Source organism: Gigantopelta aegis, chromosome 6 (genome assembly GCF_016097555.1).
Source record: "Gigantopelta aegis isolate Gae_Host chromosome 6, Gae_host_genome, whole genome shotgun sequence".
Lineage (NCBI taxonomy): Eukaryota > Metazoa > Mollusca > Gastropoda > Neomphalida > Peltospiridae > Gigantopelta > Gigantopelta aegis.
In genome coordinates, this window is record NC_054704.1 from 22,134,858 (window position 1) to 22,160,177 (window position 25,320).

Consider the following 25,320-nt stretch of genomic DNA (forward strand, 5'->3'; position numbering starts at 1 on the left):
ATTTGTGCAAAAGTTAGGGCACCATTTACATGGACATAATGGATTATGCGAAAAGAAAATTGGTTACCTAAATATTGTTGCATAACCCATAAAGGGTTGCACATGTTTTCAATTCTCAAACCTAAATTGTTTTGTTCTATCCACAATACCTCTTTGGGGTGGGTAGGAGGAGAGGCAAGAGATACAAGAATATTCAGTGCAAACTAAAGTTGCAGACATTCACTGTTTACCACCCATGTTTATGAAAAATGAATGGAGCAAAATGTTTTAAAATCTTAAAACATTTAGTGAAATGCAGACCATTATGTTGTCAGTGTACACTTTTTATTGAATTTTTAGTCTGCAAATGTTTCGGATGCATATGGCAATTTAATGTCTGCAATATATAACAACTGGTAAAAAAAAATTTGAAAAACAATAAAAGCTTAAATTAATTCCTATTTATATTTAAAACTAGTGTATCTAATGTCTCTGTCAATAAAACATCTTTTCTTCAATTCGACAGTATTCATCTGAAAGTTAATATTGTTTGTCCAGACTGTTTGCCTGGAAGTGGCTTGTACGTGAGTTTCTTTTTCTTTGATGATGCAAAATCTTCATTTACAATGTCATTTCTTCCATACCAAGAGGTATGTGAATCTGAAATTACAAACATTTTATTGCACAAATGAAATCTGAAGTATCAGAGTTGTACATAGTACTCTTTATAATTCATAGCAAGTACAGTGAAATGTTAAATATATTTAGGAATTATGAGTTTAAACATATTTGGGCATGACATAAATATTACAAAAGAGAAGTTGTGAATTTTGTATGTCGTACTGCAAAAAGCTTGCTTGTGTATCGAGCATAATGAATAAAGCTGATTTCCCCACTTTTCTTGTTGAATTTCAGGATAAAACCAATAACAGATTAATGATGTACATGTAGGTTATTGGCATATCCTTTTCAGGATGAATGGGGAATTCTCCAATATTACCTTAAAAAAATAAAGCCGATATCCTATATAAAGCCGATATCCTATGCCTGTACTCTATTTATTTAAAGTCCTCTGAATTACATTAACAGTTAAAACCAATTCTGTCACAAACCTTTCACAGCTGCACATTTTTGCCACTGGCTAGTTATTGGCATCAAATACTCCTCATCCTATAAAAATATTATACACATTACTGACACAGACTATCAGGATAGCTCACCTAATGGACAAAATTAAATGAACATAACATAGTATATACTAAAGAAAAATCCAGGTTGTTTTTGATGCTAACTGTTCCAGTACAATGATAGGGCAATCACTAAAGTCTCATTTCACAAAAATAAGAGAAAAAATAAATTCATCAGACATTTTGTGGCTGTATGTAGCTCAGTGGTAGAGCACTCACTTGAGTTGCGATGTGTCGAAGGTCTCTCTTTTTGTTACGTATCCAAGCATTTTCCTACAATTGGTACATCAAGGGTTGTGGTCTGTAGTGTTCTGCCTATGGGTAAGTACATGTAAAAGATCACATGCACTGCTGCTTTATCAGTAGTGGTAGCAGATGTCTTTTCTTTCTCGTGACCAAATGTCGAAATTAGCATGTATCAGACACCAAAATATGTTAAGGGTGTAAAACCAAAAAACGTTTCCTTTAATTGGATATTTTAATTTCAGAATACTAATAGGTTATACATATATTTCACATGGCCATCAATATATTTAGGCCTATGCATAGTCTTAAAACTGCAGAAGCAAAGCTTTTATAAGCGGTAAAACATAACTTTTTTTTTAACTAGGAAATGTTAATGCTGTTTCTTAATCTGATTTACTTAGCCGGTATATTCAAGATAGCATTTACTTACAAGTGCCCACAGTTGCTCATTACGGAAACATGTTCTAGGTTTTACTTTTAGGTTACCTTATTTTTTGCAGTGTTGTAAGTGTGTAGTTTTGGTGACTGAGGTTCAGGCTCGAAATCCATCGGAGGAGAATCTGGTCCTGTTGTCCACCTCTCGGTCTGGTTGTGCTGTGAATCTGCAGATTGTGTTGATTCAGCTTAAAATTAAAAACTGATATTTCAACATTCAGTGTAAATCCACTGTCTGTTTTTCTTTTATTGCAATAGTTACAATTACTGTTATCACATGTACTGTTGAACCATAAATAAATTATAACTGCGAAAAAAAAGAAGAAAAAAGACCCATTAACATTTATGTACAGAGAATATATACACGGTCCATCAATGAGTTTCAGAATTATGGTCATTAAAATATATTTAAGTAAAGTGTAATATTTGACGGTGGTTGTGAATCACTTTTAGTAGAAAACAAGTATTATGAGTCTATTGCTAAAGCAATACAAAAATGTGTCCAAAAAATGTCATATCATCTAAGTTCAAGGGCCATAACTCTGTTAAAAATTATCAAATTCCGGTGAAAGTCAAATGATCATTAAGTTTACTTGATAAAGCTATACATAAAATTTTAGCTCAGTATTTTGAGGCACTCAGTGTTCGAGATTAACGGTATCCCGATATCCCGGGGATACCAGAATTTAATTTTGGATACCAGACTTCAAGAACCCAGTATCCCACCGGGATACCATATAATGGGTTTGTTTTTGTGTTGTTGGGGTTTCTTTTTGGGGGGGAGGGTTGTTTTTTTTGTGGTTTTTTAATCCTGCGTTTTTATTTTTCACTGAAACAATGAAAGTCGTCATTTACTAGTGAAGTTAAGTAACGGTGTCGTCCACGTTTGTTACAATGTTATTTATGAATTTCATTTAAGTGGGATACTAAATTATCAGGTGGGATACCAGATTTTGAAATGTTAGTATCCAACTGGGATACTGCCCAAAATTTTTAATCTCGAACTCTGGCACTGCAAAGAAAAAGAAGAAACGTCTGGAAAACTAAGTATGAGACGAATGGACAGACGAGTGGAGAAAAAACCTACTGCAGAATATATAACTGTCATTTGTTTTATTTTCCAAGTAACTTACTTTCCACATTCCTTGTTCTTCTAAGTGGTTGAGCAAGTCCTACACTGATTCTTTGCAGTGGTGGTCTGATCAGGCTGTTAGCAAAGTGATGTTTTAAAACTGGTCTCCTTGGCAGTGATGTCATGCAATAAGAATCCTCTTTCAATCTTGTTAGTGGAGGTTGTCTCGACTTACGGAACTCTTCTGACCAGAAACTCTCACTAATCTTTTGTGCCTTTCTGATATAACTTGGTAGAGATTGTGATGATAAACCATCTGGCACAATATTAAAATCATCTTGCTTCTTAAACTCTTTAGATCTTGAAGGAATTTCAAAGTCAAATGGTCTTTTGTCAAGCATTGGCATTTTAAAACCTTTTCTTCTAGAGTGGGTTTCTGGTAGACATGTCTGATATTCTTCTAGAATTGTGGCATGCTTGATGGAAATAGGTGAGTCAGACTCTGTCAATTCAACAGAATTAAAATTACCCTTTTCCTTACTTTGAAATTGCATCCGGTTGTTAAAGAATTCATCAGAGGAATAAATACATTCTTTTGCCGTTGGTTTTGACTCTGTTTCTCTTGGATTAATTAAATGATTTACATGTGGCATGCTTTCCAGTAAGTCCCCTGGTCTTGTGTTGCCATGAACTGGTTGAGAGCTTCTACCTTGAGAATGAACTACAATTGTATTTTCAAAATCCAGATCACTGTCCAGGTCTCTGTGAAACTGTTTAGTTTTTATTTGTAGATTTTTTGCTTCCATTTCTGCCAGGACATACTGATTTGGTTTGTGATATTCCTGGGAATTGTACAGATTTGTGCTGTCATGAAATTCCTGGCTAGGATGTTCACATTGCTTCATACATGGTAAAGACATTCCATCTTCTGTGTCTGAAGTATCTGTTTGCAAATCATAAAGCTTGTGTTTACTTCCCAGTACCACTTTACATTCAGTGTTAGAAAAGTAAGTCTCTTCTTGAGGAATGTCGGTGATATCATATCTACTTGGAACTGCCTTTACTTTAAGAATTTTCTTGTCAATATCTTTTTCACACTTTTCTTCAATATTAGAGTGATCTTTTGGAAAACCATACTGTTGTGAGGGCATCTCTGCATAGTGAATTATTTCCCTTGCTTCGGGTTTGCGTATCATTGCTCCAGTACAATATCCTAGTTCTTTTTTATTATTATCTCCAGGAAAGGAATTGTCTTCACTTTTTGGACTGCCAGTACGTAACTTCAAACCAGAATCACACCTGACCAATTTTTGAAAGAGCTGTAAAAAGTACAAGAAAAATAACTTTTATTTAATTTTAATTAATTAAATACTTTAATTCTTTTTTAATAAACTGGTCTCTTACTAGCATGTATAAATGTATATTATATGTACAGCCTTCAATGGTAACATACATTTTTCTTAAATGTAACTGCAACTTCACATTCAGTGTCATTGAACATAACATTGTAATAAAAGAGATGAAACTAAAACTTACTGTATGACAGTGAGATAGGCCTGGCCCTATGCTATAAAACTTAGTCTAGACTCAAAGCGTTAACAGTCTTACATGTGTCTATACAAACAGCATGTAGTTAAAGGCTTGGTTTTATTACAACAAGTCTTCATCAATAAGCAATAAGCCATCATAATCAGAGAGGTAAACTTAAAGCAGATATTTACTGTAATGGTCTTGTTTGGTAGTTCTGGGGCAATGGTTGATAAAGTCCTAAAATCAGCTGACAGAAGTTGACCAAGTGAAGCCCTTGATAAGAGAAGCTGTGCACTGCAACAAATACAATAACTATTTATAAATCCTTTTTACTACAGTTTTCAAATAGTTTTGAATATAAAGGTATTTTTTCCTTAAAAAATTAATTTTATCATGGAATAAGCTTTAAGAATGTCTTACCTAAATGAATTCAGGCATGGAAAACCAAGCAGAAAACATTCTTCCTGTAAAATAATAAATTGAACAAATTACAACATGGCAAAGTTATATCAACTTAGTATGCAGATGTATATAATATAATTCAAAGTAGAAATGCATATATACCACACAGTAATTTCAAACAGAAATTAATGTAAATCTTTTTTCTTTTTTTTGAATATCGAAATGAAATAACAGCTTTAATACCGGACTCGTTTCTTCTTTCATCCATTTGCGACTCCAGTTGTCTTCCTTCCACACTGATGATACGTCTATGCAGTGGTTGCAACATGATCTAACCAGACAAGCCATGTCATCTTGGCTGGAGCTCAGAAGAATCTTTAAAAAAAAGAAAGTTCAATTGTTTATTTCCACATTGACTTTGTTGTCTTTTCTAATACCTTAAAAAAAGGCTATATGCATGAATACAAACATTACTCATGTTTACAAATATCCAGTGACTCCCCAACACACAAACCCCAGGTTCACTTAACTGCTCTTTGGTATAAATTAACAAATTGGGAAAAATTTACTTTTGATCATAGATTCCAATTAAAAAACACATCAGTAAAAAATAAGTTTTCAAAGTAGGTGTCAAATTACACTGTAATTCAAGGTTTTTGTAAATTTCAAGCACTTGTATAAACAAATGAAGGTATTTTTTAGCACAAAATCTATATTTATAAAATTAAAGCACTTTTCCTACACCATGCATTTACCATTTTTTATGTTATATTTTAGTTAGTATTAATTACCATAGTCACAAAAAGTCACATTTGTGTCATGGCCTAGAAAATCTATTAATTGCAACAAATTGCATGTCCGTATCCCATGTTGGCGTGTCATCTACATGTATTTAAAACGGTCTCATTCTGTCAAATCTAAACTGTGTAACTCTTCAGGTTATATGCATCTAAACTACTTGCCTTAAAAGTACACTGGAACTGGTCCGACTTGTTAGATATGTTGGCCAAAGCTGCCTGGAGCTTCCAGACATTTGAAATAACACCACTGGAGAATATGTACCTGTTGGTGTAACAAATATAATAAGAATTCCTATTGGGATAATTAAGGATATTGACACGATTAGCTTCATCAAAAGAAAAATGACAGACATTGGAGATAATTTTATTTTAAATTAGGTGAATTAGTTGGCACTGAAGTAAAATAAAAATGCTCAGTGGTATGTTATGCACTTTATTTGATAATATAAAAACAGTAGAGTAAACAGTAATGTCACATTTGAGTGTCAAGAATACTGGCCTTTCTGAATGTGACTGGCCTCGGTGGCGTCGTGGTAGGCCATTGGTCTACAGGCTGGTAGGTACTGGGTTCGGATCCCAGTCGAGGCATGGGATTTTTAATCCAGATACCGACTCCAAACCCTGAGTGAGTGCTCCGCAAGGCTCAATGGGTAGGTGTAAACCACTTGCACCGACCAGTGATCCATAACTGGTTCAACAAAGGCCATGGTTTGTGCTATCCTGCCTGTGGGAAGCACAAATAAAAGATCCCTTGCTGTTAATCGGAAAGAGTAGCCCATGTAGTGGCGACAGCGGGTTTCCTCTCCAAAATCTGTGTGGTCCTTAACCATATGTCTGACGCCATATAACCGTAAATAAAATGTGTTGAGTGCATCGTTAAATAAAACATTTCTTTCTTTTTCTTTCTTTCTGAATGTGAATGGCATAGTTTTTTTTATTGTAGTTATGAGTAAGCAACAAAAGAATGCAAACATGTGAATCAAATTTTATAGGTTATATGTGCAATATACCAGGTATGCAAGTGCAATTGAACTTACTGAACATAGGATTAACATAGCTCATCCTTAATCCGCAGACCCTAATAATGCAAATACAATCAATGTCATGCCTATCTGAGCTATAGATCTCATATTTAGTAAAAATCGAAATCCATTAGTAGAGTGATGGAATTTGATAGGCCACATGTACATGTATTAAGTAGCCTACTGTATGTTCTATGTACAGCTTATGTACAGGTTATATAATTAATTTTGTTGTATATTTTCTAATAGAGAAGATTTTTTTTTTAAAGTGAAAAGTGTCCCAATGAACCCCACTCCCCCTACTGTATGTTCTATGTATGGCTTAATAATAAAAAAAATTAAATAATTGAAAAAAAGAAGACTAGTTTCACATAATATATTGACTGAAATTTGCTTTCTTTGGTTACTAAAAATGCTATTCAGTTTTGTTCTGACATACTATAAGATCTAATTTGGCAACTAAGTACATTTAAACACAATTTATATTGTTCATATGTATGTAGTATAAAGTGCTCCTACTGGCACTATAGTGGGAATTTCCCTATTAGCTCAGTTGGTAGAGCACTGGACTCTCGTACTGAGAGTCTATTGTTCGAATCCCCTAAGTGGATGTTGATTTTTATCTGTTACACATAAAACATTGAGCAACATTTACTCACCCTTCTGTCTGAAACGAGTAGAGAATTACCCAGCAGAATGACAGCTGTAGACTGAGAGAAACCAGTCTCCGGGTTAGCTGTTCTACCTGCCAGTCTTCAGTAAAGTCTTTTAACAGGTGGATTACAACGCCATGCTTTTCATCAATCACTATATCAGCAAAGTAAAGTTTTTTGTCCAATAGCAGATTTTCATAGTCTCTTTCAAAGACAGCAATATTATGTCTGAAATATAATATTTTTTAAAGCTGTTTTCTCAACTTTAAAATATAATATGTTTTAAAGCTGTTTTCTCAACAAAATAAAATCACATATCAACATGGATATTTAGAAAAAGAAATAAAACGTAATTTTTTTATTTAGCAGGCAGACAAGATTCTGAATTTGCGCTCTAAAATTAGAAATGATCATAGAACAATTATTTCAAATATAATTCTGTCTGTATAAACTTAATTTTTGGGGTTTTTTTACCTTTTCTGACACCCATTAGCCAATGTTTATTTTTGTGCTGGGGTGTTGTTAAACATTCATTCATTTGTGTAGACTTTTAAAACTATTTATGGACATATGGATTATTAAAGATGGACAGTGTTCCGAAAGAATAGTTTAATACCATAATGATGGTCAGAACGTTCACCTTGACTCAAGAATCTGCAGAAGCACCTTTTCATGTGTGATTAAGTGAGACCCAACAACAGTAACTTGAATTAGGATCTCTGGTTTGAAGTCTTTGGTTGAGACTCTAGTATCTACAAATTAAAATAATTGTGATTCAATACGATATGACATTAATTTGGATGTTATTTATTAAGTAAAATAACAAGACAAAGATCAAAACAGAATTAAAGGGAATAAATTCATTTCTAAATGTCATTTAATTACGGTTATTGTTCTTTGCATTTAAATACATTATATATAAGCAATTTGCAGTTCATCATATGCACTAAATCTAATATCTAAATATTAACAAAGTTATTAACAAATAGACTTAGATACTAAAGGCCACGCTTAATTTGTACATAATATTTGTAACCTATATGTATATAATTTTATACACCTCTTTTTTTTAAGACAACCTCAAGAATATGGATACAATAATGAATAATTATTACTCAAGATTTACCAGAGGATGTCTTGCTAGCTGCATCATGAACATGGTATCCAATGAAGTCTATGTTTTGTGTGGCACAAGTATTTTCCAAGGAAGATCCCACTTGATACTCATATTCGATAACCAGAGTAAATGAATCCAGTGAAACACATTTTGTAATGTGTGTTACAGAAGCTAGCACACAGTTATGTCCTTGAATACTGAAATAAAATCAAAATAACATAAATGAAATAAACCATAACACTTGGGGGGGGGGGGGGGGGGGGGGGGGGGGGGGGGGGGAATTATGATTAAAAACAAATTTTGCCTATCACATGTAAGAAGTAAGAATATTCATTCATTAATATTTCTTTAGGTAAGTCTAGTCATGAGGTGAAGGGAATTAGTTGGGCTAAAACTGCCAAGACTGAAATCAAATGAAAGTTAATTAGTTCCAATTGCTTTTTAGAATTGTTGCAGAATGAACAGTCATGTTTATCAAAATAATCACATTTATTTTCTAAAATATAAGATTATGAAGTTTCTCCAATATACTGTATAGACAAACCTTTCTGTAGAAAAATCATCAGATGACTCAAGTATAACAGGAGTAATATCACTGTTGGTCGATAAAGCATTTTTCAGTGATAGCATCAATGTCTGCAGTGGTCGTTTAAGTACTATCAAGACCTGGAACAAGAATTCTGCAGAATTAAATGCTTTGTTTAAAATTTAGTGGAAAATATCAATTTTTTTTAAATTGTTTTTAATTAAACAAGTGAATGCAACTACATGACCAATGTTTATTGATTTGGAACTACTTATTTGTGAGAAACATAGTTAAATGGAATACATTAATGTTTTGCACTGGCTATTTCTCATTATGGTTTTATGAAATTATGATTATCATAAATACAACTGCAAAGACGTACTGGTGGGTACAAACATCTTTTATTTCTGTATTTCTTGTTCCAGCGAGTGCACCCCGACTGGTATATCAAAGGCTTTGGTATGTGCTATCCTGTTTGTGGGATTGTGCATATAAAGGATCCCTTGCTGCTAATGGGAAAATACAGCGGGTTTCCTCTCCAGGACTGTAAGTCAAAATTACCAAATGTTTGACATCCAATAGCCAAAACAAAAACAAACTTTTATTTCTGGGAAATGTTAATTATCTACACATGTATTATACATGTATGTCTGTAGTTGTGTATTTCTCTTACATCAGACTAAGTACTAAATGACAAGAAGCCAATTATACTTACCTGTACTACGTTTTCTGGAAGCTTGCTGTCTGTATTAAGAATAATTTCAACCTCCTTACAAACTGATGCTATTTTTGGGTGTAAAATGGATTTCTGATGGAAGCTGCATTGATGCAAAAACAATTTTTGTCTGACATCCTGCAAAGATCCTGTAAGTATAATAAATCTTGATCCACTTTACATTTACATTATAGCATTAAACCATCACAACAAGAAGCAAATATCTAAAATATACTTAGCAATAAAAAAAACAAGAGTACCGGAGAGGTACATGATACGCCCATCAGGAGTTTGATGGAAAACCCAAGATATTAATGAATATGTTACGGGTATGATTCAATTCTAATTATGTGAATTTTTTTTAATGGGATGGATGAACAGTAAACAGTGCTGACTTCTTCAAAGGCTAAACAAGCTTTTCCTATGATGTTCAGAATATAGACAAATTATTTTATTTATTTGTATCACAGTGACCTAGTAATCATATGTGACACACCACCATCCCAAGTTGTTCCTACATGTGAGGTTTGATGATCCTGTATGCATCTGTATGCAAGATATGATCCGGACAAGTATTTACTGTTATGTGCAGCAGACCTTGATAAGTAGGTCACAGTGACCTAGTAATAGTATGCGACACACCGCCATCCCAAGTTGTTCCTTCTTGTGGGGTTTGATGGTCCTGTATGCATCTGTATGCAAGATATGGTTCGGACAAGGATTTACTTTTATGTGCAGTAGACTGAAAAGTAGGTCACAGTGACCTAGTAATAGTATGTGACACACCGCCATCTCAATTTGTTTCTACATGTGAGGTTTGATGGTCCTGTATGCAAGATATGATCCAGACAAGTAAAAATAAATATTTACCACCCAGTACTGTCCGATGTTTTTCCTGCATGGCACTGAGGTAGCTTATTGCTGACTTGAGACAGCAGTGAACTAGGAGATCAGCAGCACCACAGAGCGCATGAACAATCAGCAGAGTTCGATATGTGTCATCAGACGAACCTGAACACAAATAACAGCAAACAGTGTACCAGGACAATTTTACAGTTCCTCTCCATATAATAACCATACTAGTCTATGGCAATACCATATTCAATAAAACGTCTTAAACAAATGTGCCATTTATTTTCATATTATAAAAGATAAGATTCTAATTTGAATTGCATTAACAACAGATATTTGTCATTTAAGTTGTTATTTTTATAATCTTAATTGTTTTGACTTAGACAAGCATTTTAAAGTATTAATGAAAACCAAAATTTTACCATGATTAAAATCATCAGTTTAATTTTTTTTAGATATTTATAATATTATCCCGGTACCCTATGTTTTACCTACATATTTACCCCCAAGAGACTGTTCCAACCCTATACCTAACCCTATTGGTGACAGTCTGCTGGATAAATTTCTGGACACGACATTCCCAGTTCCTAAATGATTTATTATTAATTACTGTCTTCATGCAAGTCGAGGACACTCTTTTCTCTTTGCTTCAAGAGAAACTTGGTGCTGTCTGGGTCCAAGGAATCGAAGTCTTGTTCCCTGCTGATCTCTCCTCTGTCTTTAAGAACACTGATGTATGGCTCTGCACAATTTCTTAGTGAACAGTAAACCTTTTCAAAGGGTTCTGAAAACAAAGATACTTTCTACTAAAAAGATTATTCTATTGAAAATGTTTAAGTAAATTCCAAAGCAAAATATTCCTTTGATCAGTTGAAGGAAGGAAGGAAATGTTTTACCGGTATTTATACACACTCAACACATTTTTATTTACGGCAATATGGCGTCGGACATATGGTTAAGGACCACACAGATATTGAGAGAGGAAACCTGCTGTCGCCACTTCATGGGCTACTCTTTTCAATTAGCAGCAAGGGATCTGTTATATGCACCATCTCACAGACAGGGTAGTACATACCACAGCCTTTGATATGCCAGTTGTGGTGCACTGGATGGAATGATTGATCAGCTGAATGACTGAAATCCCTTTTATTTTAAAAGTGGATTTCAATTAACCAGTCATCAAGTATACTTATTTTGTATTAAGATTGTTAAGTTCAGTAAATGCAGCTTCAAAATACATTAACATTTTTTAAACCAAACAACAGCACAGAAGAACCAACACTTCATAATAAACAAATGACCTTGACCTTAGCATGGGACTGGACTTTTAAACAGGTTTCAAGAGGTCCATTACAAAGAGTGTACACACTAATAACTGAAAAGTATACATGTATATAAAACAATTCCTGTTATTATATTTTTAGAGCATATGTAGAATAATACTTTTAACACAAAATAAATACCTGCTAACTTGATTTCCATCACTCTGTGTTGAGACTTGTGTTCTTCAGTAGATGGTTGGCAAGTCATGGGAGTAATTGGCTTTACAATGCATTGTGGACTTTTACTGGGCTTGTTGCACACTGTATCTATTGCTTAGAAGTGAAAAAAAAGAGGAAAATTATAATTTATTCGAATCAGATTCTGAAATTTGGTATTACTAACTCAAGAGTTATTTTAACTAAAAATAAATTAATATTAAACATTAAAATACATGTTGTAATTAAGAATCAATTTTCTAAATATGTTTAATCCATGTTTATAAGCTTCACACTGAACACTCATTTTCATCCAAAGCCTGAGACAGATTGTGGTAATTTAGTACTGAGGGCTGACAAAAATTAGTTACATGATGTACGTGTGTAGGTATATAAAACAACCTACCTGGTTTACTTTTAGAAATTATAGAAATGTTTCTCATTGACAAGAAGTTCTGAAGAGGATCCATGCATACTTGATCAGATGATACACCTTAAATGAAATGATATCTTATTTTATCAAAGACTATTTTAATACACATTGCCATCAGCTGTTATTTATATTAAACTTCTTGTAACAATTCAGTATCATTATCAACAAATTTTAACATCTTCATTAATACTAACACGGAAAATAATATTGGCAAGAACAACCACCACAACAACCCCTGCAATTGCTCACAGCAAACGGCAATGCTGTGGAGTTTTTCATTCTCCATAGCACTTTTTATTTTCACGCTATGTTCATATACCTAGCTGCAGGGGTTGCATAAAAATTGGTAGGGCATATCAAAGATAACGTACATTTTAAAATTATATACAGAAATAAAAATTAATTAAGGTCACCTAAAATGGCAGCTGTATTAGTGTCTTCCCGGACTTTCTCAGACTTGGGCCTGTTTTCAGAACCTGTTTCAGTTTGTTTCATAAATCCCAACATTTGGACCTGAGGACTGACAGCTTGGTAATAAAATGGTAATAAATAATGACTTATACAAATCAATATTTCTACAATCTGTTAACAATATCAATTACACACAGTAGGAGTAGTGATATCTGTACTATATTCAATATTATTGTGTATGCTACAAGTTTAATTCAATCATGTTTTGTTTTGACATATACCTGGCAACATTTATTTTCAGAAATGAAAAAATATATTAATTTTTTTTTTTAATGTTCTTGTAATTAGACATTTGATAGTCTTCAAACCTGTTTACAAAGATATCTACTGTTTACAAAGATACCAATGGATATCTGATACCTCATAACAGTATACACTTCTCATGAGTATCGGTACAACATATACATCAACAGGTATCAATCTGTATTGACCTTGAACTATGGCTGATAAACCTGATATATTGGCTGTTGAACATGCTTGTCTATCCATCATGCTGTCGGTCAAATCTGATTTTAAAAAATAGTGGAAGGTGTAATTAAGTTTTTTCTTAATTTTTATGTACATTTCACCTCCATTACCTTCATGATTACCTTCTTTTGGCTTTCAAAATAAGAACCATGTTACTGATTTCACATTGTGAGATATGCCCAAACAATCATATGAAATACTTTACAATTATTTATGCAGCTACTTTAATGTTGTGAATGTTATGTAAAAAAATATGTATTTTATCAAAGAAAGACAAATTAATAGGAAATTAAGTGAATCAAGTGTTAAATAATGTTAATTTTGACCCCATCACTAAATCTGGATTCCAGAAATTGGGTCTTTTAAACTTGCAAAGATTTCAAGAAATGATCAAAGCTGGAGCATGTAGTCATGTTTCGAAACCCATAATAATTATTCATCATTAAAGAAAAATGTAACTCACCATAAAACTGATCACTATCGAATTTGTGGAATTCTTCAATGAAAGATGAAACACCCTTTGTATGTTTTTCTCTTACTGTGTAATCCAGATTTTCAAGTTTCGATGCACTGACCATCAAATCCTTGATGATTTGGAAAATATCCCATGAAAGTTGTAATTCCAGTTCACCAAGTCCAGTTTGTGAGACAAGCTGCAACTGTTGTTTTACGTCTCTGATGGCAAGAAACTCTGTATTAAGACAAACAGTTCCACCTTCAGTATCAGGTTCTGAAATGGAAAAGAGTCCAGGTCCAATTTTTAAAGTCTAACATCACTATTTTGGTGTCTAAAACACAATTACGGTAACACTTGGTCTTGATATTGTCACCACTCCTATTGAATAGCAGCAAAGAACCTTTTATTGCACTTTACCATCATATAGCATAGTCTTTGGTATTTAAATCCTATGGCATTAAATCTATCATATCTATAGTCCTTCCCATAGGAAATGCCTTTTTTCATACTATGGAATTTACTACAAGTGATTTATTTTTGAGCTGACTGTTTTTTAAATTGCACACAAAAATAGTATTTTTTTGTTATTTCCAAAACAATTTTACTTTAAAAATTTCTTCTTAAATCAAACCAAACTGAAATTATTTACAAAAAGTATTTTTGTAGGAGGATGAGACGGATTATAAGTAAGTTCTCGACCACTAAGCTATATCAAACTCCCTAGGTTAAAAACAAATCAGAAGTTGTGCAGCACCTCAACTCTAAAATAACTAATGTTTCTAAAAACAATGCTTCCAAATAGATTTCCTTGTTGTTCAGTTTAAAACATTGCTCACAAATAGATTTCCTTGTTGTTCCATTTTGAACATTTTGTTTTAACTTGTTATTATATATACATGTATGCTAAAATTATAACAATATGAATAACACCTTGAAGACGTAAGGCTAAGATTTCATCAAAATACTTTTCATGTTGCCAAACTTTATTTGTCAATGTCTTCATCTCAAACTGTCTCAGAAAAATCCTGTGAAAACAAAGAAATATTTTAGACTGGCCAACTGAATGAAAACATACGAGAACATATTAACACTTGTAAACATAAAATGAATGACAATATTACTTTCTCAAAAGGTTGCTTTATTTAAATAATGTCAACAGATAAAATATCAAGAGGTTAAGAATTTCACTTCCTTTAAGTAGGTGGGAAGCAAAGGAATATTAATCACACGGTTATCTGGTGTCTAACTTACGGTTTATGCAATTAAGAAACTATAGTCATTGATATACCAGACATGGGACACTAGTTGGTTCGGAACAAAACTTGGCATTTAAGAAAATGAACATGGTAAAAACTGCTGTGCAAAAATATAATCTCCACAAATTTTTCTACAGCAGTTTTGCGATAAGTGTTTAAGAGAGGAGTTTAATTTGTCAGTATTACAAAAATAAATAATTAACTAATAATTTTCATTGCAAAATAAGAAAATTTAAAAAGCTGTGGCAATTAATCTCCATGGCATTGCCGAATATCGTGAGTAATTGCCAGAGTTGCACAAAGGACGATAGATTTTATGAGCCATTACACATCAGGTGACTACTCTATCTCTTAGGTATATGCACCCTATCCACCCTTTGGGAAAATACATGTATTTCAAATAGCTGGATACGGTATTTGTGACCTGACACACAGAAAGTTTATGCTTACACTTTATCTGTGGGTGAAAATGATTTAACTAGTGGTTGAAGAGCTTGGAACCTCTGCAGAAAATCTTCCGTTTTATTTTCTAGCTGAACAGCCAAAGCAGGTGACAGAAGTGGTGATTCCATGAAACCTTTTGATAAATCCAATTCATCTTTGGGGTCTAAGCACAACATAAGAATGTAATTTCGTTACCATTCATACAAATGAACATAGCCTATTTATCACACTATGATATTGTCAAATTTGCAATGATGCATTTAATATTTGTAATTAGACCGTATACAAAAATATATACATTTTACTTCAATTTGGCAAATAAAGCCAAACAAAATACATTTCTGGTCTCTGGTCAGCATGCACATCGATTCTGACCTTCGCTCGTCAAGCTTTTTTAATTATTATTTCCTGTGGTATGACGTCGATTTTTGACAGGCTTTTCTTGCTACTATGTAAAACCACATTTGGAGCCAAAATGCCATTGCCCATGAATTAGGACATGCATTCTGATTTCAATTTAAATATGTCCCTTATTTCCACTTTTTCTGTTCAATCCATACTTTAAAAAAAAAAAACTGCATCATCGCATCAATTCTGGAACTTTGGTCTGACCAGAGACCGACTTGTTTTTGTGCCTAATAGCTGGTAATATTATATAAAAAGTTTGTAGCTTTAACCGATACATGCTTCTATCAACATTAAAGATGAAGCTCATCCACCGTGGATGAAAGTTCAGAAATACTGAGAAATTTGCCCAAGGAAATAGCTGATAACATACCTGTACCATATGCTATTTTATGCTTATTAAGTGGCCTTATTCGAACACTGATATTAAAATATTAAAAAAACAGGGTGCATCCCCCCACCCCCCACCCCCCAACAATCCTAAAATTAACTTGTAAAGATCTTTGAATTTGTTTGTTGATTTTTCGAAGGGTGGGTGTGTTATATCCATAATTAATGTACTAGTACCATTATTAAGTTCCACAAATGTCCTTGTATTTATGACTATGGGTGAGAATGATCCAGATTCAATGTTATGTTTTCTTTCTGAAAATAGTTCATCTTGCACATCCTCAGAAGATTCTAAAGAAAAAACAAAAAAAAACATAATAAATGTGGTCATTTGAATAACGTATTCTAAAATAGATCATTCTCTTCATTTCCTTGGACAATCATGGTTTTATTTATTTATTACTGACTTGATGCCCATGGCATTGATTTGGGGAATTTCAGCGTCCTTTTACAAAACAAATGGGAATTTTTAGTTTCATTTCAGAAACATCTTAAGCTAAGTTAGAATTGTTTAAAAAAAACACACAATAAAAACAAACAAACAGAAAATAGGAATTATTTATATTTAGATTGGGATTTTTTACTCGAAAATTGGGAATAAAAAACAACATAGCCTTTGGGGAATGGTGCCATTTATCAGTCTCAAAACATGGGTGATAAAATCCTGATAATTTTGTTTTTTATTTAATATTTCTGATACTCAGTGCTGTAAATTAGTACTGAAATCATCAAATCATGATAAATCATTATACTTACAAAATAAAACTGTTTCAAAATGATCATTTGTTTTAATTTTTTTATTTAATTTTTTAATCAGATTTGTTTGGTATTTATATCAGATAATACTTACCAAGAAGTGGCATGCTTTTCAAGTAATTTTCATCTGTGTCTTTAATGAAAAAACTTCTAGACAATTCATTACTTGTTTCATGTTGAAACGGAGTAAGTATTTCCTCAAGTTCATTCTAAAACATATGTAAATAAAATATAACATATGACAAGTCTAGACAAGTATTCAAATAAGTAATTATAAGTAGAAAAAAGAAAAAAAGAAGAGTATTGAAAAAGTAAAATCTCATAACCTTTTTTCAGGCTCATGTTTTTTATTTATATACATATTTTTTACTCCAGTTATCTTAAGTGTAGATTTATAATATATTTATATAATTAAATTTTCTTTGCGTCTATATATTCTTTACAGCAATCTGACTGGTCCAGAGGTGCTTACTTTTTTTTTTTCATATCTCGATGAACTGAAAAAAATTAAGCCATGCCTACTATTCCCCACCCCACTGACTTGCACTACTTGCAACAAGCCGGATTATTCAGGCAACCATATTTTGATATTTTGAAGAAAACACATGTGAAAGCTACAAAAGCAATTTTAAAAAATGTATACGATAAATTAATGGGAAATGCTATAGCAGAGTAGACATGTAGATCTATTGATTTAAAAATAAAAAAAAAATAAAAAAAATTCTTCACTAATCATGACATGAGACTCGTTTGGTGGCCAAAGAAATCATGTAGGAAACTTCACGCCTGTAACTTATTTATAAGCGATGTTCTACAGCTGTTGGCGAAAATTAAACGGTTCCACCGACAGCATAAATGTTAGACACGTTCTCTTCATTCACTTTCATAAAATATAAACTAAACACAAATAGGACAGTTCCTTCCAATATAACTAAATGATCCATAAAAATGCACAGCAGCTAGAGGAAATGGCGTTGCTTATCACCTGAATCAAATAATAGTGAATGAATGTTTGCATTCTTACATGACATAAGTATCAATGAAGTTTACATAAACAATACTACAGGCGTATTTAAAGCTAAACAAAATAAATTCAGTTATGTATTGTTAAAGTATGTATAAAAATTTAATTATAAGATTTGACCGCAATTATTTTTTGGTTCATGCAAGTATGAACCAAAAAAACGATGTGCACACTTTTGTATGACCCTCTACGTGGAGTCATACAGTGTGCACATAATTTTTTTCCGTTCATACTTGCATGAACCAAAAAATAATTGCGGTCAATTCTTAAATAGACATATATGCTATTCTGACAATCTGCAATGTACATGTCTATGAATGCATAATTCAAAGCAGCATGTTAAATTGTTTTACTTGCCAAAAACTAGTCTATGAGTTATATTTATAATACATGTACCTCTTCTTTGTTGTTGTCCATGTGTTTTTCAAACACTTCAAAACCAATCAATGTACAGAGATCAGCTCCAAACTGATTTTCCGATGTGGTAGAAAATTTCAAACTGTCACTGAAAACAAAAATATATTCTAGGGTAAAAATTATCTTTCTTAAATTATATGTGAATAGAAGACTAAAAAATCAGTATATAGGTAACAAGTAAAAGTTATTTCCATATATTACGTTTATTTCTATATTAATTAATAATTTTAAAATACATGTATCAATCATACACATAGTTTAAAATTTAATTTATAATTATTTTCACATAAAACACAAGTTAAATACACTTTCCATATTTAAACTATTTGTTTCTAAATCACAATTCTAATTTTATTGTGACAGAAAACAAAGTTTACAATAATATTCATTTATAAAAACTTAAGTCAGTTTCATATTGTTTATGTTGATTGTTCATTTAATTTTATACAGTATGTAACATCATCAAGTGAAGAGGCATTCATATATATTCATATACATGTATATGGCCTGTTTGCCAATCCACTATATTTAATAAATTAATATCGGCTCTTTTTCTTTTTTTTTTAAAAAGAACTGGAAAACAAATTTTCATATCTCCTAAATTAAAGGGCCAAAATTATGTCAAAAATCTGTAAATTGTCATGAATGTTAAACATCTCAAGGCATTGAGCGGAAAACTCTATGTGGGACAGACAGATGGACAGACAAACACAGAGACAGAAGGACAGAGATGAAATCTATAGTCCCCTCTGGTTGAACGAGTAGGGGACTAATAAACCAGAATTACAGTTGACCTCTTTATACTTAATCTTAGCAATATTTACTTAAGATATGTACCCAAAAATAGTTTTTTCAGTGTCAACTTGACCATTTGCATCAGCCAAAGGATCCTGCAATGATTTGGAGTGTAGTCGCTTAAGTAACAGATCATGATGAGGAATTTTGTCTCGGATAATGCTGAAATTGTCACTGGTGAAAACATCTTCGAGGCAATCTGAAATTTATGTATTGGAGGTGAATACAAAATCTTGTGATGAGGGTAAGACAAACAAAAGGAGAATGAGTGTGTAATCTTGTAATCTTGTTAACAAAGTGCTTTTCACCACCAAAGGGTGGGTGTGCAACCTCTAAATCCAACCATATATCTAATGAATCATATCAGTGACGAAACCTGTGATCAATAAAACATAAAATATATATTACATTTAAATTACTTAAATGTCACCAGATAATTATTTTTAATCACAAGGTAATAATATCAATATACAAGTGTCTACATCAATTTGAGATACTTCATATATTTACAGTTAATCTATGTACCAAAAATTTTATCTTACTTTTCATTACACCTCGTTTCTGATAGGTGATTAGTTTTTCTCAAGTCTAGAGTTGTCAGGGATCATTGTTCAAATTAGTCAGTAATTTATTTGTAGTAATATTATAGGTCATACGTAATTACCTACATTTTCACAAGTGTACAAACCATACACTAGTGGGAATGTAGTTTGGCCAATGTACACTTTGAAAACCAAACACAAAATGTTAATAAGATTATCACTTATTTTTTATATATGCTTTTAGGATGGGTTGTGGAGGTAGTTAAAATAGTATAGTTTGTATGCTCATGAAAATCTTGATAACTGTGAGTGGTCCTTAGTAGATCTCAAAAAGCATTGGCATTGATATTGTAGACAAACCTTTCTCAAATCCATTTTGGTAGTTATCAAGATTTTCTTCTTCAAACACTTCAAATCTCTTTTCAGTGGTAAAGTCACAAGCACGAAGAAGGTCAACCTCATCAGAATCAGAACTGAACAAAGATTCTGGGTTGGAATTGGGAATAACTTCAAAAACACCTCCAATTTGCTTTGAAACAGCATCACTAAAATACAAAATGTTTAAACATTCAGTGGATCATTCATTTAGAAAATAAAAGAGATATAAGAATAAAATACTGTTTAAATGTTTTTATCAGATATATTTTAAAGCACAAAAGGGAGAACTTGTTCACAAATTACAGTAAGAAAGCATTTAGACACAGATATATTCTGAGAGGTCAAACATACCGGTACATAACATAGAAATTAATATATTATTCAGCTTACCTTTCAAATTTCTCTAGTATTTCATCTTCATCTATGTTACAAAGAACATTAATTTCCTTTAAACAGGTTCTTTCTAAAGTTGTAGTATCGTCATCAACTGTTTCTGAAAGATATAACATCATTTGTTTAATCGAAATACACGTATATACTATACAGAGAACACAGGTTGTATTTTTAAATTATCCACTTTCAACTGAACTTCATAGGTACAAAAAAGTTACAAAAAAGAAATAACCTATTCTTCAGGCAAAAAAAAGAAAAAAAGAGTCAATAATGAAATCAGAGAAAAATAATTTTGACAGGCATGATGAAGGTACTAGGAAAACAAATATTCACATTGGAATGCCTAAAAATGGGAACACTTTAAAAAAAAATCAGAACAATAAAACTTATTATTCTCAATTAGTAACAATACCTTGATAGTGCTCACTAAGCACAGATTTCCAAGATGAATAATCTCCTTTGTAGTCTTTGTGCACATAAGTTTCAGTTAGCTCCAGATGGTGTGGCACCGTTAGTAAAGATTGGCTGAAGAACTCACGTCGTTGGATTACTATCTGAAATAAACAAGAAATTACTGTGCTAATTCAACACTATGTTAATAAGCATATTATAGTTAATACACAACTGAATCATGTAAAATATATTAATAATTTAATAAGTAAACTAATAACTAATTATGTTTTACCTGATGCCAATAATTTAACCCAAGGTATCTGGGCATGGCAGGTAGGCCTACTCAACTCCAACTGAAAAAAAAATGAAACAAAAAAACATCAAATTACAATTGAGTTCTTATCTAACAAGCCTATAAAGCATGGACAAACATTCAAAGGCATTTTGAATTCCATATTGGGGCTGTTCAAGTTACAATTCACTGTGTTGAAACAATAATCTGTTTTAGCTGAAAAAATTACCCAGTGTGTGTTTTTATCCACACCCCTGTGTTTACAAAAAAACCCACCTGTACTTGCGGTACAAATAAATTTGTTTATTCCATGTGATATCTGACTATCATCTGGTCCCTGACAATTAACATATGGCTACAAGATTATTACATAAGATTTAGAATGTGACTGAAGTACAAATGTATGGGAGCATTACATGGTAAAAATCTATTCTTCAGAATCTGAAAATATCATTATATTTTATCATGATAATTTGAGACGATGCTGTAGTGTTGTAAAATGTGCAATTTGTCTTCACTGGGATAAATGTCCATCTTGACTATGATACACTGGCCTGGTTTTACATGCTGCCAAAATAAACAGATGTTTTTAGCTGATTCTAGTAAATTTTGTGTTAATATTTTTTTTTTCTATTTCAATATAACTTTAACAACAAAAAGTAAATATTTGAGCCTTGATTGATTATCACCACAAATTACACGTTTTTTGTTTTTAACGACACCACTAGATCAAATTGATTAATTAATCATCGGCTATTGGATGTCAAACATTTGGTGAAACATTTTCCCTAATGCAGCAAGGGATCTTTTATCCTTTCCCACAAACACTTGAAACAGGAGAGTAGGCTACGAAAAACACCTTTTTTCATACTATTTAGTCACAAAAACTAGGGTCATAATGTAATATATAGGACCAATGCATTTTGTTTTTTAATCGATGAAAACATTTTTCTTTCTTTTGTTTTTGATTCAAGAATATTGCACGAAAAACAAATAAGATCTACATTGAACTTCTCGCTTTTCCCGCCATCATCACTCTCGTCTGCTTTTATGTTTTTGCTAGAAGAGTTTGCAGTGATTATCTCCCTTTTTACCTTATCTACTGTACCTTTATAGTAAACAAGGTATGCAAACAGCCTGGTACAATAATACTAATAATAGTAATAATAATAATTATAAATTCTTGATCAATAACGTTACTCCTAATGTTCAATGGTATTTGGCTTGTTGGTTAGCTGTTAAATAGGCACGTGCTAATTTTCCTATATTGCAACAACGGAATCTGGCCTTTTCAACGAATGAATGACGTTTCACCGTTAACGTTCTATATTATCGGGGTTACCTGGCTGCAGCTATAAAATAATAATACATGACGAAATCAGGTCCAACACAATTGATATCTTTATGTCCCAATGCAAGAGCATAAATGCAATTTTAATGCAATACATGACATGCTTTGGCCAGATGACAAATGAGCGTTGCCATAATTAAGACAGAGAGATCCGTGACACTAAAGGATTTCTAGTGAACTGGTTCATGGGCATCAATCCAGCTTTAAAAGTGTGGGGGGGGGGACGTGTGTGTGTGTGTGTGTGTGCTAAACAAAAGGGGGGGGGACATTTATATAGATTGTCCCCCGGTGTTGAAAAGTGAGGGGGACGCGTCCCCCCTGTCCCCCACCGATCGACGCCCATGAACTGGTTATTTACCCTATAGGCCTATTATAATGATGTCGTCGGAACATGTCAAATTAATTTTATTTTATATATTTGTTTTTTGGTGTTGGGTTTTCCTTCATAATTTGATATGAAATATTTCACCTGTTCTTTTCATATCATCGTGTAAAGGGTAACAAAGAAGTGTGTTAGGAAAGCTTCTATTTGATAAATTTATATTTGAGAAGGTATAATTTATTTTGGGTCGACTATTAGCAGGCCCGTAGCCAGCATGTTTTGCGGGAGGGGGGGGGGGGGGGGAATCGAAATTCCATGTAGACGGAACTCATCAAATTTTATGCGAACGGAGCCAGTACACCGGGGTGTGTGTGTGTCCCTAGATTAGGCTATATATAGGCATATATATATATACATACATATATACATCATACATGTATATATATATATATATATTTATACAGGGTTTCTGCCAGAGTAAAATGGCTTTGGCGCCATACTCAACAGGGGCGTAGCGTGATCTGGACCTGGGGGGGGGGGGGGGGGGTTCGAATATGAACCAAGTGGACCTTTTTCTATTTTGCTTTTGCACCACCAGAAACTTCATATGTTTTAGTTCTGAAAGCGGACCATTTGCTTCAGCGGGTGGGTTTGTCCGAATCCCCCGAATCCCCCTAGCCTATGCCCCTGCCCAAATATGTTTGCAGATTTTTTTTTTGATTTTTTTTGTTTGGGGGGGGGGGGGAGGGGTTTGTTAACCTTTTGACAAAATTAATTAATCTTATCATTACTGTATGCTTTTCTTAACCCTAACCCTAACCCATTTTCATTCTGGAGGAGGTCCCCCATACCCCTTATTGACTGTGGTTGAAATCAATTCCATAGTGCCATACCCAAAAAAAAAAAAAAAAAAATCTGGCAGAAACACTGATATAGAACCCTTTGCCAAACAATGAAATATCTTAAAATGTCGCTGAAATAAAAGTGTTATCAGTCACTCAGTGACGATAACACATTTTAGAGTAAAAAAATTACTATTTCACTCAAAAAAAATGTGTTATCGTCACTGTAGAAAGTTTTATCTTCAATGTAAGAAAGCCAGGACTATTTTGAATCTGGCGTTTTAAAAATAAAAGTAAATTGCCAAAAGTTATATAATACATAGAAAATTTCATGTTTTTTGTCAAATATGATTTATATCTCATCTTGTGATGTTTGCAACCATATCACACTCGTCAGGCTATCCTCTATGTATCAGCTGCGCGCAAAACTGTCATCATCACGTCATGTGACCTTCACTGAATTAAATTGTGTATATACTCTTCAAAGAAAGAAAGCATATTTTGAATCTTTAACGATATTTACATGCATTTGTGTCTGACCAAAAAAGAAGAACAAATAACTGCAGTTAATCTATGCTTCCACTCTAATCTGTAAACTCACTAATATTGTTACGTGATATGTTGTCAGTTTAGACTGTGTTGACTTTCTGAAGACCTTTATGTATCTATTATCTTGTAATAAAATGCATTTTTGATCTAACTATGCCTTTCTCTTTTTGAATCGTATATAATAGGCCTACATTATTATTATACCGCTATAACTGATTTGGTGACTGAGGAGTCCGATGGGTAGCAAACCCGGCTACGTTGTCCCGGTCATTTGGGGACAAGGACTTTTATATGTAAAATCCGCTAGCGACGGGTCTGATTAGACCTATATGTATGTGTCCATGTCTTTGACTTTGATAGTGTGCAAGTGCAGGTCCAAGAAAAAGGATGAAGCAAAGTCTACGGTATGTTAGAAAAGCTTCCAGTTGATATATATTGTCACGAGAAGCTTTAATTTAACATGGAGTTCATAATGACTAGTAGGCCCATGTATGTGTCCATATCTTTAACTTTGAATCAAAGTTTAATCGTTTTCAAATGCGGATCCAGCTTGAATTGTTCAAAGCCCTTTCCCTATCCGTATTTTAAAGTGCTCCGAACATCTTCGGATAGTGTTTAATGTATGAATAAAAATTATTTCTTTCCTTTTGGAATCATGTAATATCTTGGGCGGGATAAGCGTTTCTGCTTTTATTTAGGCCTATTTCCACAATCTTCACGTAGGACTACGGTTTAGCCTACTAGTCAGTCGTGTTTTTGTTGTGGCTGCTGTTACTGCTGCTGCTGCTTAACCAGTTTCAAAACAGTCGTTGCAGTTTAGGTCTGCCTACTCATAAATCTGACAATTTTAGCTACAGTCATTCGACTTAATTAATCCTGGGCGTTTTAAAGGAGAAAAACATTTTCTTACACACCCGTTGGTGAGAAC

The 25,320-nt window shown here is 32.9% G+C and overlaps 1 protein-coding gene across 3 annotated transcripts; it reads right to left on the reverse strand.

Annotated features, from left to right (window-relative positions):
• Positions 1–307: 307 nt before the first annotated feature.
• On the reverse strand, positions 308–22,356 carry LOC121375169. 3 transcript variants are annotated; one of them, XM_041502443.1, is made up of 31 exons: positions 22,333–22,356; positions 21,329–21,389; positions 21,056–21,197; positions 20,641–20,743; positions 20,233–20,417; positions 19,373–19,529; positions 18,515–18,623; positions 17,189–17,303; positions 16,516–16,629; positions 15,550–15,706; positions 14,774–14,868; positions 13,850–14,116; positions 13,350–13,424; positions 12,861–12,974; positions 12,421–12,507; positions 12,000–12,131; positions 11,147–11,320; positions 10,555–10,695; positions 9,685–9,833; positions 8,988–9,109; positions 8,453–8,640; positions 7,967–8,078; positions 7,333–7,554; positions 5,814–5,913; positions 5,095–5,226; positions 4,870–4,913; positions 4,641–4,743; positions 2,981–4,238; positions 1,899–2,035; positions 1,092–1,149; positions 308–639 (listed from the first exon to the last, which is right to left on the reverse strand). In XM_041502443.1, the coding sequence occupies exons 2-31, from the start codon at positions 21,362–21,364 to the stop codon at positions 509–511; spliced, it is 4,959 nt and encodes a 1,652-aa protein (XP_041358377.1). In that variant the 5' UTR covers positions 21,365–21,389; positions 22,333–22,356; the 3' UTR covers positions 308–508. The 3 variants fall into 3 exon arrangements, with proteins under 3 accessions (XP_041358377.1, XP_041358379.1, XP_041358378.1); XM_041502445.1 differs by lacking the exon at positions 13,350–13,424; XM_041502444.1 differs by lacking the exon at positions 22,333–22,356 and having other exon boundaries at positions 21,329–21,997.
• Between the last annotated feature and the right edge of the window lie 2,964 nt (positions 22,357–25,320).

What these genes read in the sequence shown, in the direction of transcription:
- LOC121375169 (XM_041502443.1), bottom strand. Translation starts at nt 21,364, where the DNA reads ATGCCCAGATACCTTGGGTTAAATTATTGGCATCAG. An exon ending in TAATACAGCTGCCATTTTAG is followed by an intron (nt 12,508 to 12,860) that starts GTGACCTTAATT and finishes ATTTCATTTAAG; the next exon opens with GTGTATCATCTGATCAAGTA. An exon ending in GATGGAAATCAAGTTAGCAG is followed by an intron (nt 11,321 to 11,999) that starts GTATTTATTTTG and finishes CTTTGTTTTCAG; the next exon opens with AACCCTTTGAAAAGGTTTAC.